Below are 18,607 nucleotides of genomic sequence, written 5' to 3' on the forward strand. Positions count from 1 at the left end.
TTTTGTTTTTCGTTAGTTATCGTCTACATGATGAAGAATAATTTTCCACACAAATATAATATCATAACATATAATGTGAACAAAAGAACGTTCAATTACAGAGAATCATAGAACAATCAACACGACTAGAATAATATCTCAAAAAAAAAACAAGACTGGATATCGTCAAACAGTTCTTGTTGAGAGTTTGGGGTTTTAACCATCGGAATGAAACAACATTCGATAGTTTTATTAAAGAAATCATCACACACACAAAGAGATAGAGGCTTCACAAAAATATTCTTCATCCCTCACAAGACTAAGTCCAGAATTGGTTGAGAAACAAGAGAGAATCAGCTTCTACTGCATACCCATCGTCGTTACGATTCCAAGTGAAAAAAGCATGAGTCCGATTCTTAATAGAAAACATTCCATGACCGAAACTAGCTTCGCGAAATGCTGAGTAAAATGGTTGTGGTTGTGTCATTCTGCAGAATCATATTCATTTATTAGTACAAAATAGAACAAAGATTGACGAGTTTTTGTAATTTTTGTACTTGAGAATCTTACGTTTCGGATAGTCCTTCTTGATTTCCTCCATCACCAACTGTTAAGTAAACTGGGGCAGATGGGTTGCTAGTTGGAGTACAATCTCCATTAGTAATGTTGTAAGCAATGTTCGAGACACGAATCTGTACATAAGATGCAAAAACTTCAATATCAAAGTAGATTGTGTGGTTCACATATCAAACTATTGAAATGAAGTACTTACAGATCTTTCATAGGCGTGAACATGGCCAGAGAATACAACATCGACTTTGTATTGAACAAACCAAGCTTCGAATACAGATCTCATAGCTTCACCTTCCATATAATGACTGATATAGCTATTATACAACGGTGCGTGCATTATAACGATTAGCCATGGTGTTTCACTCCTATTCACTTTCGCTAAGTCGTTTTGGAGCCATTTATATTGAGGACTCGATTTGACTACATACACATATACGGTCAAACAGAAAGTTTGTTAATCTTAATTATTGAAAAAAATATTCTGGCAGTAATACATATTTGTTTAATATACATGATTGGTGTAGTAGTCTCACCAAATGATGAATATGAAGCAAGGACAATGATGTGTGCTGAAGCTCGGTTTATCGAATACCAAAATGGTGCAGTACTACCCGATGCATTATAAGGAGTAACATAACGGTGACTATAAGGGATAAAAGGTTCCGTTACACCCTGAAATTAAGCAAAAAAAACACCATATTTTATCAAGTTTGTAGTTAAATTGGTCAATATATATGTAGAGGTTCAGAGCTAGTGGTTACATATTCAGGAAGGGTATCAATCTCATGGTTTCCGGCAGCCCATATCCAAGGTTGATAAGCAACACTTCTCTCTGTAAATCTTCCCCATGTATCCCACCTGTTTTGGTCATGTAAAGGATAATCATCTGCATAAGAAAGATCACCAACGAACAACAATGCCGATCCATTTGCGGGGTCGTTTTGGTAATGAGTGAGGGTTGCGTTCGAATCGAGTGTTTGACCTAGGTCTCCTGCAGAGAATGTCAAAATAACCTGAAAACTATGAAAATCGAAAGCAAAATGAAACCGTAGTCAAAATTACCCGAACTTAAGTATCCGGCAAATAGTATTGTGAATCATGCATTTTACCTATAATACCGAAAGTATAAGGCACATCTGGACCAACTGGTGGAGGAGTTGTAAACCAGAATAGTCGCTCGGTCTGCCCTATCCCGACCACGTAATAGTATTTTGTGTTATACTGTAAACCATGAATTCAAAAGAAGTACTTAAGTAGAGTGTGTTTGGAGGTACTGGGAGGATAGAACATAACTTTGATAAAATCGAAAAGAATGAGGAGTAACCTGTAGACCGCTAACGTTACAGTGATGAATAAAACCAGATGTGTAATTGTAGTACTGGTAAAGAAGAAAATATCCAAAGGCAGAGGAATTGGATGTGCTATTCTCAGCCCAATAAATCACTTCGTTTGAACCGAGCTGTGGTGTAATCCAAGATACTATCACTCCTTGGCCTACATAATCTCCTTGAGTTATATGAACCTTCAAAAGTTAAAAACCATAGTCACAAGTTAGATAAGAATATAACTGAAACCATAACTAATCGGAAAACTCCCATATACCTCCATTAAGTGAAAAATTGATAGAAGATATCCATAAGATTGTCAAGTAAACACATTATATCTCTACTCTAAATTTGCATTAAGACGAAGAAGGAACCTGTTGTGGGGCATTATAGCCAGGGGGCACGTCGAAAACATCAGCATCTAGCGGCATATCAGGTATGGCCGAAAGCTTTCTAGCATAACGGCTAGTGATTCCAGCATTGGTTAATGATGCTACACTCAAGAGCATGTAAATAGTAACAAAAACCCAATTCAAACCCATTTTTCTTTCTTCTTAATTAGTCCTTACTCCTTAAAGAAAAAGAATTGAGTGATGAATAACCCATTAGAGATCTTTGTATTTATAGTACATTTATTCAATGAAACACGGGAACGCCCGTCCTTATTTAATTCAAATTTAAAAAATTTAGCAAGCAATGCTAACTTGTATCACTAGATCATTCTACATATTGAACTAGATTGAATATGGGGTAGTCATTTCTTCAAACTAAGGGAATAATCAACTATACTTGGATATTCTTACATAGTTTTTTTTTTTGTTGAAAGGATATCCTTACATAGTTGAAATTCTAAACTTTGTTAAATACTAAAAAATTGAAATTCTAAACTTTGTTAAATAGGGAGTACTGAAAAACGCAAATAGAATAGAAGAGGAAGACATACAAGGTGGACTTTTGAGTAGTCCTAGAAAAAAATAAAGTTTATGTTGTACTAATCAGGGTCGGCCTTGACATTTTTGTGACTAGAACCTAGTTAAAAGAAAGTGGTCCTGTATCTTATACACATTAAATTAAAAATCAAATTTTCTTCGTTTTTCCTTCTCCTTTTGATCCAAGTTAGGGGTGGGAATCGGTTCAGACCGGTCGATACCGGTCTCTAACTTCATCGGACGGTCGACTTAGACATAAAATGTTCGTGACTACCTATTTAATCGGACGGTCTCGGGCGGTCACTTTCAAGAATTGTTTGTCCATTGACCGTCCAAGACCGTTTATTTTTTCGGGTTAGTCGGACATCGGACGGTCTCGGTCCGGACTTTCTAATAAAATTTACATAAACTTATAACTCATTTTATTACCACAAACAAAATTACAATTTACAAATGAAAATGTTTAACCAAGAAAACACAAGTAATTATAAAAAAATTGATCATTATTTGGCAAGATATAATTAAGACATGCGCTAATCATTGAATCTACCCTCGTATTTTCGATAACATACATTTTTTTGAAATATGTTTATTGATTAAATAAATCCTTCTATTGAGTTTTAATGTCTAGTAATTGTCATGTCATATAGATTTTATAATCTTTTCATTGTTCATGCTTGATAATTAGATATTTCATGCTTTAGTTAAGTTGTTAGATGGAATATGCTTGTTAGATGATGAAGGATAGTTAAGGAGTATAGTCTTTATATGATAGTCAACTAAAAATACATGATCTTGAAATATGTTAATGAAGAACATCTTCCGAAATCTTAATAGTTCATTATGTTAAATTTTGAGTTATATTGAAAAAATTATTAGTTAATTAAAGAGTTAATTCCATTTTGGCCCTCAATTTGTGACCAACTGGCTGTTTTGGCCCCCTATTGTGTCTGTCAGTTCATTTTGACTCCCAATTTTTGTCAATTATTCCTATTTTATCCTTGTGGCATTTACGTAAATATCTTTGTCTTTTCTATTTCTTTTTTCTTCTTATTTGTTTTTATTTTTTCTCTTGATTCACTAGTCATTAATGTCTTTATCTTTCTTTTCTTTCCTCTTTCTTATCACCAACTTCATCCACCACCGCATTATCTTTGTCTTTTCTATTTCTTTTTTCTTCTTATTTGTTTTTCGGTGTCCTGAATATGTAAATTTCGTCTGTAAGACACTTACGGATCACGCCCACACGTTTGTGGTCAACAATAACCCATTCTTCATCATTGAGTTTATCCTTCTTTTCAGCTCCATGTATTGGAGCATCAAGGTCTCCCTCATATAAATTATCTTCAATTTGTGATTTCCGATATGAGAAATCTTTACCGTTGAATAATCGAACCCTTGCAGTATTATCTGATTTATCATCCATAGCTTCAACACCGATATAAACACTGTTCACGCAGGAAACCATTGTTCACGTCGAAAACACTATTCAAATACCATTCACGTGAAAAGTAACTCCGTCCACGGATAATAGAAAATTCAGCAACTCCTAACCCCAAAACTATGATACCAGTTGTTAAGAGAAATAACCACTCCAAATAGGTGATCGGTCTAGTTAGAGTTTTTCTCTAATGCGGAAAATCAGGATCTTAGGATGCAACGGTGATAAATAGAACACAACCACGAAGAAAATAAAGAAGAATGACACGTAAGATTTATAGAGGTTCGGAACAAGTCCTACGTCCTCTTTCAGCCGCACCAAGTTAATCCACTATCAACTTGAAGTTACAACATACTCGAGTTACCGTGCACAAAGTTTAGTGCACTCCCAATCTTGAGAAACTACTAAATTTTATTTCCATTCATTAATAGAAAATGGGCTCCAAACCAACACAATCATGAAGAAATAAAAAAACAACATAGGACATAAGCAACCAACTTTATTTGATGACTCTCACTTAAACAAATCAGATAAAGGCTGATATAGAGGTTTGGAAATCTTATGCAGTAATCTTTGACTCAGCAGGAGCCCAGTATTGGTTCAGGAACCAGTGAGAATCAGCTATTACAGCAACGTCATCGTCATTTCGGTGCCAACTGAAATATGCATGAGTTCGATTCTTAATATCAAAGATTCCATGACCGAAACTAGCTTCACGATATGCAGAGTAATTTGGTTGTGGCTCTGTCATGCTGCGGTATAACAAAAATATTCATTAACATATCATGTCTTACAGAAAACCACAAAAAAGAACTGAGTAATTAAGAGCGCCGTTCTACTTTACAGGAGGAAATGTGTTCTAATTATCTTACTCAGATGCTAATCCTTCTTGGTTTCCTCCATCACCGATGATTATATATACTGGTCCGAATGGATTTCTCGTTGGAACACAATTACCATTAATAATATTGTAAGCAATGTTTGATACAGGAAACTGCACCAAACACAACATGAACGATGGTTTTCGTCAGTAGACACTCGTGACAAGCAACATTAAGACATTCAAATTGAAATACTAGTTAGTTTAGGTTTAATCTCAACTTACAGATCTTTCATAGGCATGAACATGACCAGCGAATACAACATCGACTTTGTGTTTTACGAACCATGATTCAAGAACAACTCTCATAGCTTCACCTTCCATATAATGTGCTTTGTAACTGTTGTAGAACGATATGTGCATAATAACTATCAACCATGGCGTTTTAGTCCTATCGACTTTTTCTAATTCCTTCTGAAGCCATTGGTACTGAGGGCTGTATTTCACTGCATATAAGAGAAAGCATGATAAGCTAAAAATTGTTAAAGTAGTACGAGAAACCAACATAAATACATAAACTTATTCTCACCGAATGATGAATATGAGCTAAGGACAATGACGTGAGCGGAAGCTCTCTTGAAAGAGTACCAAAATGGTGATATACTACCCGATGCTTCATATGGAGTACGATAACGATTTTTGTAGGGAATAGAAGGTTCTGTAACACCCTGAAAGATAAAAACCACCATATCTTGTTAAAATTTCATCCGTTAGAAAGTAAGTATATGATACGCTAGCTTAATGTTTGTATAAGTTGAGAAGTTAATACATAATCAATAAGCAAATCAATGTCATGGTTTCCTGTAGTTGTCATCCACGGTTGATAAGCAAAACTTCTCTCGGTAAATCTTCCCCATGTATCCCATCTGTTATTATCATTTAAAGGATACCGATCCGCGTAAGAAAGGTCACCGACATACAAGACTGCTGATCCCTTTGCAGGGTTGTTTTGATAGTGAGTAAGTGTACTGTTTGAACTAAAAGTCTGACCAATATCTCCTGCACAGTAAATAAATTCAAGCATAGACAAGTTTAAGTGAGAAATCAACTGAGGGATCTATCGAGTAGTAGCACTATGAATGAGAAAACGATCGAAGAAAGGGAAATTACCAATGAGTCCAAAAGTGTAAGGAACATCAGGACCAATTGGAGGAGGTGTTGTAAACCAGAATTTTCGCTCGGTCCACCCAACTCCAATAACATAGTAGTATTTTGTGTTGTACTGCAAAGATCCATGAATGCCCACATTTCATATATATGTTTAAGTTACCAAAATAGTCTTACTGGGATTGAAGAGGAGTAGCTAACCTCCAAATTTTTGATGGTACAATGGTGGATATAACCAGAAGTGTAGTTGTAGTACTTGTAGGTAACATAATATCCCTTGGCAGAGCAGTTTTTGGTGTTGTTCTCAGCCCAGTAAATCACTTTGCTCAAACCAGGTTTCTTCGGGGTAATCCAAGATATGATCACTGCCTTCCCTTCATAGTCTCCTTGAGTTATATGAACCTTCAAGAATCAAAATCAAGAGGCCAAAAATCAGAAATAATCTTAATTTTGAACTTATTTTATGTTCATACATCAAGAGTCAGACAAAAACAAATATTTTCAACGAAGAAAAGGAGACCTGTTGCGGTGCATTGTAGCCAGGGGGCACGCGAAAAACATCAGCATCTAGCGGCATATCGGGTATGGCGTGAAGCTTTCTAGCGTACCTACTGGTAATTCCTCCATTACACAACACTGCTGCATTTAGTATCATGCACAATGTAATAAAAGCCCAATGCAGACCCATCTTCTCTCTCTCTCTTTCAACTTCCCTCCTCAAACAAATCAGCTAAATGTATTGTATTTATATGCCAACTTCTCCACTAGGAATCTCAAGTGCAGTTTAAAGACGCTCTCTCTCTTTCTCACACCACATATTTTAAGTATTTGTGTTTTAAACGTGTATTTATTAACAATTATAATGTTGTGGCCATGGACTCGCCACGAATATTTTGACATTGACCTTACAGTATTAGGAGTGCACCCTTCTTTCTTTTGTGAAGGTAATTGTAGCATTTCTTATCATCTTCTTCTTTCATTTTTTCTTCCCTATCTTCTTCACCAACAAGTCAACAACTAAAACTTCAAAGGTTCAATCAACAAAATTTGCATGTGATATTGGCATTGTTTCTAGTTTGTTCTCTGTTTTCACTATTTTTTATTCCAAAAAACATCTATATCAACTATTTCAAAAAAACGGAAGTGAATCCTCAGGGCCGTGGCTGAAGATTCAGGGGCCCAGTGCCAAATTTTAGTTCGGGCCCCTTATATAATCAAATGTAAAAAATTGGCTTTTGGTATAGGAAGAGCACTATTTAGTAAAGGCAGTGCTTTAGAAAGGTCAATTTATGTATGTGCTCTTCCTTTACCAAATTAGTTTAAGGAGGGCGTTATAAGGATCATTTAATAAAAAGTGCCAAAATAGAAGGACTTAAATAAAAATTAATAATAAATCTAATATTTTATTCACTTGTAGTTTCTCTCACATAAACAACCAAAACTCTAATATCGTCACTACTATCAACATCAACTTAAACGAAGTTATCGACATAACAAAGACATTTATAATGAAGATAGTATGTATTAGGTAAAGAAATATCATTTTCTTATCTTCCTCTATGGTTGAACAAACGTTTTAGTGTTTTAGGTCGTTTTTTTCGTAAAGAATTTCGGTTGGATCGACTGAAAAAAAATAACAAATTTCGGTAGGGTCGGGTGAAAAAAACAACAAATTTCGGTTGGGTCGATTGAAAAAGATAACAAATTTCGACCGGTCCCGTTAAAAATAGTAACAAATTTCGGCTGAGATGGCTGAAATTAGTCTGTTTTTTCAACCGCTCTGGCCGATTTTTTTTTAAATTTTCAGTTGGTATTCATGAATTTTTATTTTTGCTAAGCGAAATTTCTTTTTATGTAAATGTCGCTTAAATATTTTTCGAGTTACGTCCTTGTTTGTATTCCTCCTTATTACAATATTTATACTTGAAATCTTCAAAAATTACTTTAATTAGTGTTAACACCCTACAAATCTATGGAGAAATCAAACAATAACAAGAATTGCAAACTCTCTATGGGGATGAGCGTTTTGTTAGTCATCTAGGATTTTGGTTTTTATCTCCATAAAAAAAAAAGATATAGAGATAAAAACCAAAATCCTAGATGACTAACAAAACGCTCATCCCCATAGAGAGTTTGCAATTCTTGTTATTGTTTGATTTCTCCATAGATTTGTAGGGTGTTAACACTAATTAAAGTAATAAATCAAATTTGGGTTATTTTAAAAAGAAAATGTTTATCCCTCTCTATTCTAAAAAGAGTGCTCTCCCTATCTAATACACTGCCTTTGCTAAAAAATGCTCTTCCTATACCAAAACCCAAAAAATTGTATTGTAAAATCAAAATAATAAATCAAATTTAAAATAATTTGATTCTCTTATATAATCAAACGTACAAATTGTATTTTAAAATCAAAATAACAAATCAAATTCAAAATAATTTGACTATAAAAAGAAAATAAGTTATATATTTATCAAGTAACATTGTATCTTTAACCGCATTTGAAATGACAATATTCGTTTGAGAGACTATTGAATCAGAAAACTAAAAAAATATATATATAGTACAAACTTCAATCTTTTTTTTTTTAATTTAAAAGAGTAATTTAGGGAGTTAAGTTTATTAGGTAAGAATATTTATAATTTAGAAACAAGTTAAGTTTAGAGAAAATGGAGAAGAAATAAAAGGAAGGAGTTTAATTGGTTCCTTTTTTTGGAATCTAAAGAGCTTAATTAGTTGTGATTTGTGAAAACTAAAGATTTTTAGTAAGTTTGAGCATATAAGGGAATCAAATTCGTTTAAGTAAGTGAATAATAGTAAATTTTAAGTAAGTTTAAGTTGTTTGTGGGAAATAGACTCACTAGGTAAAGGATAAATCTCTCTAGGAGTTACAGCAAGAGATATTACCAGGATAAACAAAGTAAGTTTAATTTTTTGTGGACCCCATTGGTTGGGGGGCCCAGTGCGGGCGCCCAGCCCGCACTGGGCCAAACACGGCCCTGTGAATCCTAAATATTACTATTACCGATTCAGTCATTGTCAAAATCTTCCAATATTTCGTACACACTCATATCACATGGGAACTTTGATATTATTGAAGAGTTTTAACGTGCACCACGTTAGTCCACAAAATAGTAGGATGAATCGTGACCAATACTTTAATAAGTGTAAAAATCAAACGCTCTCTTAAATCTTAATGTATCTCAAGTTTCACGTAGACATTGAAATCGGCAATAGATTAAATGCTCTTGAATCTCAAGAAAAGATACGATCCACAAAGGGCCACTTGCAGATAAAAATGGATTTCACTTGAGTTTCATTAGGTCTGCATTTATATATGTAGCATTTATGGAACAATAGTGGAACCAGACGAAAACTCGGGTGACTATGAAGATTGTTGGACGATTAATTAATTGTTGGTTTCATGGATTCGTAATACTATTGAACCGACGCTGCGATCTACAATCTCACACTTAGAAGTAGCACAAGTTCTTTGGAATGATATTCGAGATTGGTTTTCTATCACTAACGAACCACGAATTCAACAATTGAAATCTGAACTTGCTGATCGCAAGCAAAGAGGTATGCTATTGCAGACTACTATGGTCGACTCAAGGAAATTTGGGATGAACTCGGAAATTATGAACAACTACCGACGTGCAAGTGTGGAAGGTGTACCTGTGATATCAGATCAATTTTGGAGAAGAAACAGGAAGAAGAGAAAATGCATTCGTTTCTTATGGGGTTAGACGATAATGTATATGGCAGAGTCAGATCTAACATCTTAGCTCAAGAACCACTTCCTAATCTGAACAAAGTATACTCAACTTTGATTCAAGAAGAGCGAGTCAAAACGATCTCTCGAGGAAAGGATGAACAAGCAGATATCATGGCCCTTACTATCAAAACACGGTCAGATGGACGCGAGAAATCCATCTTTGTATGTTCATATTGCATGATGGTTGGACATGAATCGAAGAGTTGTTTCACCTTAAATGGATATCCAGAATGGTGGGGTGATCGACCTACATCAATGGCAAAGGAAACGAACGATGAAGGAGTGAATCGAGTACCCGAGGGGACCGAAGTTATTGAGGTGGTCATTGTGCTAACGTTGTTCAGACTGACTCTGCCGAACAAAAAACAATAACTAAGGTAAATGACTCAGTAATACCAACAGGGTTTTCCGCCGAACAGTGGCAGCAACTTCTTGGGATGTTAGACGGAGCAAAACTTGCTACAACCAAGAAGATGACGGGTAAGTCAGTTTGTTAGATTATAGACACAGGTGCTTCTAATCACGTGACAGGAACCTTTGGTGATCTTCGTGATGTGAGAGAGATCAACTCATGTGCCGTGGAATTGCCGGACGGAAGTGTAACTATGGCCGAGAAAGAAGGAACTATCATTCTTGACGGAAACTTCGTCATGGAAAATGTCTTATATGTGCCATTTTTTAATTGCAATTTAATGTATGTCTCACAGTTAACCGACGACTATGATTATTTTGTCGGATTCACTAAAAAGTTGTGTGTTATACAGGACCTCACTTCGAGGATGCTGATTGGTGCGGGTGAAAGACGCAATGGACTCTATTATTTTCGGGGCATACCACGGAAGCACATGCTTTGGAGATAAATAAAACAACACCTATTGATGTTTGACACAAACGTTTGGGTCATCCGCCACTTCAAGTGACAAAGTTAGTTCCCGAACTTGTCTTTCAACAAAGTAGTAGTAGTAGTAATAATAATAACTTGCAGCAGAATTGTGATGTTTGTCAAGGTTTATTTACACGAACTCGGGAAGTTTCAGAACATCGCCTAAAAGTCCACTTTGGCTTCTAATGTTTCTCAAGGTTTATTTACACGAACTCTGGGAAGTTTCAGAACGTCGCCTAAAAGTTGGAAAACTGATGAACTCCCAAATCTCGAGAAACTACTAAATTTTATTTGCATACATAGTTAGAGTTGAAAATAGCAAATGGGCTCCAAACCAACACAATCAAGAACAAAAAAAACATAGCAATATAGAGGTTTGGAAATCTTATGCAATAATCTTTGAATCAGCAGGAGCCCAGTGTTGGTTCAGGAACCAGTGAGAATCAGCTACTACAGCAACGTCATCGTCGTTTCGGTGCCAACTGAAATATGCATGAGTTCGGTTCTTAATATCAAAGATTCCATGTCCGAAACTTGCTTCACGATATGCAGAGTAACTAGGTTGTGGCTCTGTCATGCTGCGAAATGAACAAAAAAATTCATTAACATATCATCTCTTACAAAAAGCACAAAAAAAAAGAACTGTGAGTAATTAAGAGCGTAGTTCTACTTTAGAGGAGGAAATGTGTTGTAACAAGCTTACTTAGATACTAATCCTTCTTGGTTCCCTCCATCACCCACGGTTAAGTATACTGGTCCGAGTGGATTTCTCTTTGGAACACAATTACCATTAGTTATATTGTAAGCAATGTTCGATACAGGAAACTGCAATAAACACAACACAAACGATGATTTTCACCATATTAGACATTCATGACAATCGACATTAAGATATTCAAATTGAAATGCTAGTTAGTTTCGTTTTAATCTCAACTTACCGATCTTTCATACGCATGAACATGACCAGCGAATACAACATCGACTTTGTATTTTACGAACCAAGCTTCGAATACAGATCTCATAGCTTCACCTTCCATATAATGTGCAAAATAACTGTTGTAGAACGATATGTGCATCATAACTATCAACCATGGCGTTTTAGTCCTATCGACTTTTTCTAATTCCTTCTGAAGCCATTCGTACTGGGGGCTGTATGTCACTGCATATAAGAGAAAGCATGATAAGCTAAAAATTGTTAAAATAGTATGAGAAATCAACATAAATACAAACAAATGTTCTCACCGAATGACGAATATGAGCTAAGGACAATGACGTGAGCAGAAGCTCTCTTGAAAGAGTACCAAAATGGTGATATACTACCCGATGCTTTATGTGGAGTGCGATAACGATTTTTGTAGGGAATAGAAGGTTCTGTAACACCCTGAAAGAATAAAACCACCATATCTTGTTAAAATTTAATCCTTTAGAAAGTAAGTATATGATACGCTTAATGTTTGTATAGTTGAGAAGTTAATACATAATCAAGAAGCAATTCAATGTCATGGTTTCCTATAGTTGTCATCCATGGTTGATAAGCAAAACTTCTCTCGGTAAATCTTCCCCATGTATCCCATCTGTTGTTATCATTTAAAGGATACCGATCTGCGTAAGAATGGTCGCCGACATACAAGACTGTGGATCCTTTTGCAGGGTTATTTTGATAGTGAGTGAGTGTACTGTTTGAACTAAAAGTCTGACCAAGATCTCCTGCACAGTTTTTTTCAAAATTTTGGCTTAAAACATGGAACTAAACATCAAATTTAGGTCTAGAAACCAATCGAAGAAAGGGAAATTACCGATGAGTCCAAAAGTGTAAGGAACATCAGGACCAACTGGGGGAGGAGTTGTAAACCAGAATTTTCGCTTGGACCACCCAACTCCAATGACATAGTAGTATTTCGTGTTATACTACAAAAATGAATACCCACATTTCATATATGCCCAAGTTACCAATTAGTTTAATTACCGAGAAAATTTAATAAGATTAGAAAGGATTGAAGGGGGCTAACCTCTAAATTTTGTATGGTACAATGGTGGATATAACCAGAAGTGTAGTTGTAGTACTTGTAGGTAACATAATATCCCTTGGCAGAGCATTTTTTGGTGTTGTTTTCAGCCCAGTAAATCACTTTGCTCGAACCAGGATTCTTTGGGGTAATCCAAGATATGATCACTGCCTTCCCTTCATAGTCTCCTTGAGTTATATGAACCTTCAAGAATCAAAATCAAGAGGCCAAAAATCAGAAATAAAAAAGTGAAAAAAAACCAGCCCATGGACATCATTCAAACGTAGAAGAAGAACATGGTGTTCATTTTTTTTTTCTCTCATAATCTTAATTCAAACTTATTTTATGTTCATACATCAAGAGTCAGACAAAAACAAATATTTTGAACGAAGAAAAGGAGACCTGTTGGGGTGCATTGTGGCCTGGGGGCACGCGAAAAACATCAGCATCTAGCGGCATATCGGGTATGGCCTGAAGCTTTCTAGCGTACCTACTTGTAATTCCTCCATTACACAACACTGCTGCATTCACTATCATGCACAATGTAACGAAAACCCGATTCAGACCCATCTTCTTTCTCTCTCTTTCAACTTCTCTTCTCAAATAAATCAGCTACATGTATTGTATTTATATGCCAACTTCTCCAATGGGAATCTCAAATGCAATTCAAAGTCTCTCTCTCACACATATTTTAAGTATTTGTGTTTTTAACGTGTATTTATTAACAATTATTAACTTAGGCGCGCGCCACAACTTGATACTCGTATCTTTAGGAAGATTTTGACATTGGCCCAACAATAATAGCAATATAGTGCATAAAATACTCTCATATCACATGTGAACTTCGATATTGTTGAAGAGTTCAAATAGTATATATTGAATTAGTGCATATAAAGTACAAAAATCAAACACCCTCTTAACGTATATCATGTTTCATGCACATGGACATCTTACTCCACAATATATTATATGTTTTTAAATCTCACGGAAAGATACGATCTACAAAGGGCCAACTGCAGGTAGAAATGGATTTCACTTGGGATTCATTAGGTTTCCATTTATGTACCTAGTTCATGATTTTGTAAACAAAGATATATAGTTAGCCTATACACATTTTTAATTACTATCAGAGGAGGATAAGGTAGGTTGACTTCCGAATACTCAAATTGCAATTCACTCTAACATTTTTAACGTGCCTTTTAAATTTAATTAAATCGATTATATCTCATACATATATTTTTATGGTTGGCTAGAGTTATAAACATGGAAACCATGCATGAAACCTTCTTTGAAGAAGGAAAAACCATTGGTGAGGAGTCTTTAACTCAGAAACAAATAACCAATTATATAGAGATGTTGAATGTAGTAGTTCAGAAAGAGTGGTATTGTCGTCAATGGGGTCTGATTTATAATTGGGGCATGCACACAAAAAAATTTCAAAGTATTTCCTTATCTATGTCGTTGAACAATTAGGATAACACTGAGTCTATTATGTAATCCTGCCTTTGTTTTTTTTTACTTTCTTAGTGTAACACCCTGATTTTCGGCTCAAGAAGAGAGAGCGAGTCAAAAGAAGGGCGATGATTTTCACCTGCATTAGACCCTCTTGACATTAGGATATTCAAAAATCATCAATTTTTGCTTATTGGAAAATCAATTTTTTAACGGGACATACTGGACCTTTACTCCTTCGTTACTCGTCAGAATCCAGCAAACTTATTTATATTCGTTGGAAAGGTCTTTATTAAATCTCAACTTACAGATCGTTCATAAGCATGAACATGGCCTGCAAATACAACATCGATATTGTATTTTACGATCAAGTCTTCAGGAACATATCTCATATTCACCTTCCATATATTGTGTATCGTATATAATTGTAGAACGAAATGTGCATCATAACTATGCAACCATGCGTTTTATTCCTATCGAATTCCGCTAATTCTTTCTCAAACCACATATATTGGGGGTGTGTTGACTGCATAAATGCGTATAAATATTTTCACCAAATTTTAATACAGAGTATTTGATTATGAATGATTTTCAGTATATTAACCTAGTTTACCTTACATCGTATTTATATGGTTAAGAAAAGACCAAAAACATTTTAAGATGGTGGAGATTGTACTTACTAAATTAAAACAATAGCGTCTTCTTTACTAGTTGGTTAATCATATGACCCTTTCTTCAAAGAGAGGAAATAAAGAACAAAAATAAAACACAAAAATAAATGTGGCTGCTGGGATTCGAGCCCAGGTCTCCACGGCCACAACGTGGAATTCTCACCACTAAACTACAGCCACTTTGGTGACTACAAACTTAATCACGATCTACAAATTTAACGATTTAGTCAATCAACTATATTGATATCTATTTGTTGATAAAAACGCGAATGGAGTCAATGGACAATATAGAGATATGCTCATAGCCTCACCTTCCACATATTCTGCATATATGCATCATAACTATCAACCATGGCCATTGGCCACTATCTGACTTTGGCTAATTCTTTCTCAAACCACCTATATATATTTTTGGCCGTATTTGATTGCTTATATAAATGTATACATGAATGTAAATATTCTCACCAAATGATGAATATGAGTTAAGGACAATGACGTAGGCGGAAGCTCTTCTGAAAGAGTACCAAAATGGTGAAATACGACTAGGTGCTTTATATGGAGTACGATAACGATGCCGATAAGGAATATATGTTTCGGTGACACCCTGCGAGAATAAAATCACAGTGTTCCATTACCTTAAGCAATTATGTATCTTATAAACTTAATGTTGAATATGTTTAGAAATCACGGTCATGATTCCCTATATTTGTCACCCCAATGGCCCAATATAATGTTGCTTATCGGGTCAGTCCGGTCCTGCGGGGAGAACGGGTCGGATTGGGCTTCTAACTGGGCCCAGACAACCCCGATTCAAATAGTTCCCGACTGGGCTGACCCATAATAAAATATATTCTGGGCTAGCCCGGGGCTGGAACCGCGAACCATGGGTAGGGGGTCTTGCTCGTGCATAATCGGAGATCCGGCATGTGCCACTTTATTTTATTATTATTTTGCAGAAATGAAGTGAACTTTTTCTTTTTTTTTGGAGAACAAGTATTTTATACCCACTCACTCTAGAACTTCCATATTGCTCAAGTGTTCAAAAAAATATCTTACATGCTAATAAACATCTGCAATCTGAAGATGTTATTGTGATTTAATGTCTTCCCAAGTTTCACTTGAGAGATTGTATTTGAGTTATAGTTATTTTAGGAAAGAAAATAAAATGGTAGATGGAGTTTTGAATGTTTATTGATCTCAATGCCACAAACTACTTACATACAACTAAACAAGATTAGATAAATCACAAAAAATAGAAAAGATGCTATTGGAACAAAAACAATTACTCCTATCTTTGCAATTTTTCGCGAAATAATCTTAAATTCCGTCTAATTATGTAGGACCATGTATTCCGATTTTGTAAGTTGCCTCTCACGTAAACTTCTATTAATGAAGTCAAATACATATATTTATTTCAACTAGGAGGAGAGAAACTAGGTTTGTGGTCTCCCAAAAACTCAAATTGCAAGTTTACAAGGACACTTCTAGCTGCCCATTTGGTTACCTTAAAGGTTAATTATATCTTGGCACTCTTAAGACGACGGACTCACTAAAATGGTCTCTACGGATGAATGATGACCAAATTTTTAGGATTTTTTGTCGAATTTCTTTTTAGCTTTGTTACTCTTCTTTTCACTGTATCCTTTCTATCTCTTATCTTCAATAGAGAAGTAAATAGTCAAAAATAAGTTGGTCATCTCACTCTCTTTTTCTTATTAGTCTTTTCATTCTCTATTTCTCTTAAAACCGATGACTAACAAAAAACAAAAGAGACTAATTTGGAAGTTGATCACTTTTAGGAGATCATTTTGGAGAGCTGGTCCTTTTTAAGATGTCAAAATGAAATTGACCCTTACATTAATTGAAACTCTTACCCATTACCTGGTTCAGTATAATACGGATTATTTGCAATTGACGGCAGTTTTAAAATTCCGCCTTCTCTATGTTATCGAAGATTAGACTAAGTTGTTATATTATTTCTTTGTTTATTTTCTTGGACGGTTTGAGATAAATTAAAGGCATAAAACCCGATATTTAATAATAGCAAGTCTTCTTTTAAGATAAAGGGATCAGTGTCAATCATCTTTGTCTCAAGTATCCTACCAGTTTCAATGCTCTTTGTCTCTACTACCCAAATACAATTTTGCTCACTCAATCATTTACAGTTCATACTGCCACTTTTCTCGGAATTTCACCATCTAGGCGTTTTTTTTGTTTTTTTTATTTTTTTGAATTAGTTAGCGTGTCTCCAACCCTTGACCTCTAAGGTTGTGTTTGATAGCAATTTGGGGTAAAGAAAAAAAATAGAGAAAAAATTACTCGGAGAAACTTTTTCTCGAAGAAATTTTTTCTCCATAACTATTTTCCATATTTTCTATTGTTTGGTTCATTAAGAGAAAAATTTTCGTTTTCCCTTTTCCTAATTTTCCACTGTTTGGTTTGCTGAGAGAAATAATAAATTTTTTATTTTTTTTTCTTTTTTCATACGTTTGGTTAACCAACTAAAATATTTTATTAAACTTCAAAATAAATCATATTATCCATAAAAATTATAGAAACTACCTCACCGAATCAAGCTAATATGCTAATAATTACTTAAAAAATATAAAAATTAATGCAGTCTCCTAAATTAGTAGTACTAATGCTAAGTTGAGTCATACTAGAGTTTATCAATTCGCAAAAAAGTGTAACTACTTGACCCTCGATTAAACGCTAGTTAACTTTCTCCTTAACCATGATGCTCTTCTTGATTCAGGAAAATCAAGGAATATACGTGTAAGTTCGGGTTTCTCTCCGAACATATACATAGCGTCTTCAACCTCTTGTTCACTCAAGTTTGGAATCGCCATCAATGCACCTTCCACACCACGAACTGGAGGAGCTTGAACTGCTTCGGCAAGTTTGTTTGCCGCTTGCGCAAGTAAAATAGATGTTTCATCAGATTCTGACCGTCGTCTACGTTTTGGCGCTATAAATTGATCTCGATTAACGGAAGTTGGAGAGCATAGACCTTCATCTTCATCTGTATTAATGGACGCCATATTTCCATTTTCACCTATAATATAAATAATTTAATCATACAAACAAACTTATTAAAAAATTTAAATGATAATTTCTAAAGATTCACTAACCAGGTAGTTCATGAGAAATATCATCAGCCTACATTTGTCTACTGCCAGTGGCTTGTTCTGTCCCAACGATGACTCCCAATTTTTCTTGATAAGGAAAACTCTTCGTAAGCAAATTTTTTGCTGTAGGGTGTTGCTGACAATAAGCAATTTGAAAGATAAAGTCAAACTTTGTTTATAAAAATTTTAAGACAGTATAAATAGAAATACGTACCTCTACATAGTCTCTCCATGCATCGTCATCCGCCTCAATGCGAAAAGTTACACTGTTAAAGGTAAATCCACTGGAGTTGATTGCATTGTTCGCGGTAATATATTGATTTCTGAATGTTTTCATACGAGCTTTGATATTTTCAACAGTAATAAGGATTCTTGTCTTCTTATATATTTCATCGATTACTTTTTTATTTTCATTTTTTTTTTCCAGTCAAAATGTAATCATAAAGCGTATTTACTAG

At 34.9% G+C, this 18,607-nt stretch overlaps 4 protein-coding genes, 1 non-coding gene and 1 pseudogene across 6 annotated transcripts; 1 reads left to right on the forward strand and 5 right to left on the reverse strand.

Moving 5' to 3' along the window:
- Positions 1–33: 33 nt before the first annotated feature.
- Positions 34–2,498, reverse strand: LOC147533536 (purple acid phosphatase 10-like). The gene is made up of 8 exons (XM_086645718.1): positions 2,252–2,498; positions 1,877–2,074; positions 1,662–1,773; positions 1,314–1,543; positions 1,086–1,224; positions 752–972; positions 550–671; positions 34–467 (listed from the first exon to the last, which is right to left on the reverse strand). Exons 1-8 carry the CDS (start codon positions 2,417–2,419, stop codon positions 299–301), a joined length of 1,359 nt encoding a protein of 452 aa, XP_086501844.1. The 5' UTR covers positions 2,420–2,498; the 3' UTR covers positions 34–298.
- A 2,142-nt stretch (positions 2,499–4,640) lies between these two features.
- On the reverse strand, positions 4,641–6,953 carry LOC147533537 (purple acid phosphatase 10-like). Its single transcript, XM_086645717.1, has 8 exons — positions 6,755–6,953; positions 6,436–6,636; positions 6,238–6,349; positions 5,897–6,126; positions 5,657–5,795; positions 5,353–5,573; positions 5,120–5,241; positions 4,641–4,999 (listed from the first exon to the last, which is right to left on the reverse strand). The coding sequence occupies exons 1-8, from the start codon at positions 6,920–6,922 to the stop codon at positions 4,807–4,809; spliced, it is 1,386 nt and encodes a 461-aa protein (XP_086501843.1). The 5' UTR covers positions 6,923–6,953; the 3' UTR covers positions 4,641–4,806.
- Positions 6,954–9,647: 2,694 nt separating this feature from the next.
- Positions 9,648–10,287, forward strand: LOC147533538 (uncharacterized; annotated as a pseudogene).
- An 860-nt stretch (positions 10,288–11,147) lies between these two features.
- On the reverse strand, positions 11,148–13,493 carry LOC147533539 (purple acid phosphatase 10-like). The gene is made up of 8 exons (XM_086645719.1): positions 13,301–13,493; positions 12,902–13,102; positions 12,689–12,800; positions 12,370–12,599; positions 12,135–12,273; positions 11,831–12,051; positions 11,596–11,717; positions 11,148–11,470 (listed from the first exon to the last, which is right to left on the reverse strand). Exons 1-8 carry the CDS (start codon positions 13,466–13,468, stop codon positions 11,278–11,280), a joined length of 1,386 nt encoding a protein of 461 aa, XP_086501845.1. The 5' UTR covers positions 13,469–13,493; the 3' UTR covers positions 11,148–11,277.
- A 1,636-nt stretch (positions 13,494–15,129) lies between these two features.
- On the reverse strand, positions 15,130–15,201 carry TRNAH-GUG (transfer RNA histidin (anticodon GUG)). Its single transcript has one exon. It is a non-coding gene; the product is annotated as a tRNA-His (tRNA).
- A 2,329-nt stretch (positions 15,202–17,530) lies between these two features.
- On the reverse strand, positions 17,531–18,510 carry LOC147533541 (uncharacterized). Of its 2 annotated transcripts, none has more exons than XR_015227853.1 (3): positions 18,364–18,510; positions 18,153–18,285; positions 17,531–18,076 (listed from the first exon to the last, which is right to left on the reverse strand). XR_015227853.1 is itself a non-coding variant. In XM_086648904.1 (3 exons), the coding sequence occupies exons 1-3, from the start codon at positions 18,484–18,486 to the stop codon at positions 17,727–17,729; spliced, it is 564 nt and encodes a 187-aa protein (XP_086505030.1). In that variant the 5' UTR covers positions 18,487–18,504; the 3' UTR covers positions 17,531–17,726. The 2 variants fall into 2 exon arrangements, 1 of the variants encoding a protein (XP_086505030.1); XM_086648904.1 differs by having other exon boundaries at positions 18,195–18,285; positions 18,364–18,504.
- Positions 18,511–18,607: the final 97 nt, after the last annotated feature.

The sequence above is a fragment of the Eschscholzia californica genome, unplaced genomic scaffold (assembly GCF_041429995.1).
Source record: "Eschscholzia californica isolate CP2 unplaced genomic scaffold, dmEscCali1.0.p SCAF_6, whole genome shotgun sequence".
NCBI lineage: Eukaryota > Viridiplantae > Streptophyta > Magnoliopsida > Ranunculales > Papaveraceae > Eschscholzia > Eschscholzia californica.

Excerpts from the sequence above, each read along its gene's own strand:
- LOC147533536 (XM_086645718.1), bottom strand. The coding sequence starts at position 2,419 with ATGGGTTTGAATTGGGTTTTTGTTACTATTTACATGCTCTTGAGTGTA. Across the intron at positions 1,225-1,313 it reads TTGATACCCTTCCTGAATAT|GGTGTAACGGAACCTTTTAT; the intron begins GTAACCACTAGC and ends GCTTAATTTCAG. Across the intron at positions 973-1,085 it reads TGCTTCATATTCATCATTTG|TCAAATCGAGTCCTCAATAT; the intron begins GTGAGACTACTA and ends ATGTGTATGTAG.
- LOC147533537 (XM_086645717.1), bottom strand. The coding sequence starts at position 6,922 with ATGGGTCTGCATTGGGCTTTTATTACATTGTGCATGATACTAAATGCA. Across the intron at positions 6,637-6,754 it reads GCTACAATGCACCGCAACAG|GTTCATATAACTCAAGGAGA; the intron begins GTCTCCTTTTCT and ends TGATTCTTGAAG. Across the intron at positions 5,796-5,896 it reads TTGATTTGCTTATTGATTAT|GGTGTTACAGAACCTTCTAT; the intron begins GTATTAACTTCT and ends TTTATCTTTCAG.
- LOC147533539 (XM_086645719.1), bottom strand. The coding sequence starts at position 13,468 with ATGGGTCTGAATCGGGTTTTCGTTACATTGTGCATGATAGTGAATGCA. Across the intron at positions 12,801-12,901 it reads GTACCATACAAAATTTAGAG|TATAACACGAAATACTACTA; the intron begins GTTAGCCCCCTT and ends TCATTTTTGTAG. Across the intron at positions 12,052-12,134 it reads TAGCTCATATTCGTCATTCG|TGACATACAGCCCCCAGTAC; the intron begins GTGAGAACATTT and ends TCTTATATGCAG.
- LOC147533541 (XM_086648904.1), bottom strand. The coding sequence starts at position 18,486 with ATGAAAACATTCAGAAATCAATATATTACCGCGAACAATGCAATCAAC. Across the intron at positions 18,286-18,363 it reads CATGGAGAGACTATGTAGAG|CAACACCCTACAGCAAAAAA; the intron begins GTACGTATTTCT and ends GCTTATTGTCAG. Across the intron at positions 18,077-18,194 it reads GACAGAACAAGCCACTGGCA|GTGAAAATGGAAATATGGCG; the intron begins GTAGACAAATGT and ends TTTATATTATAG.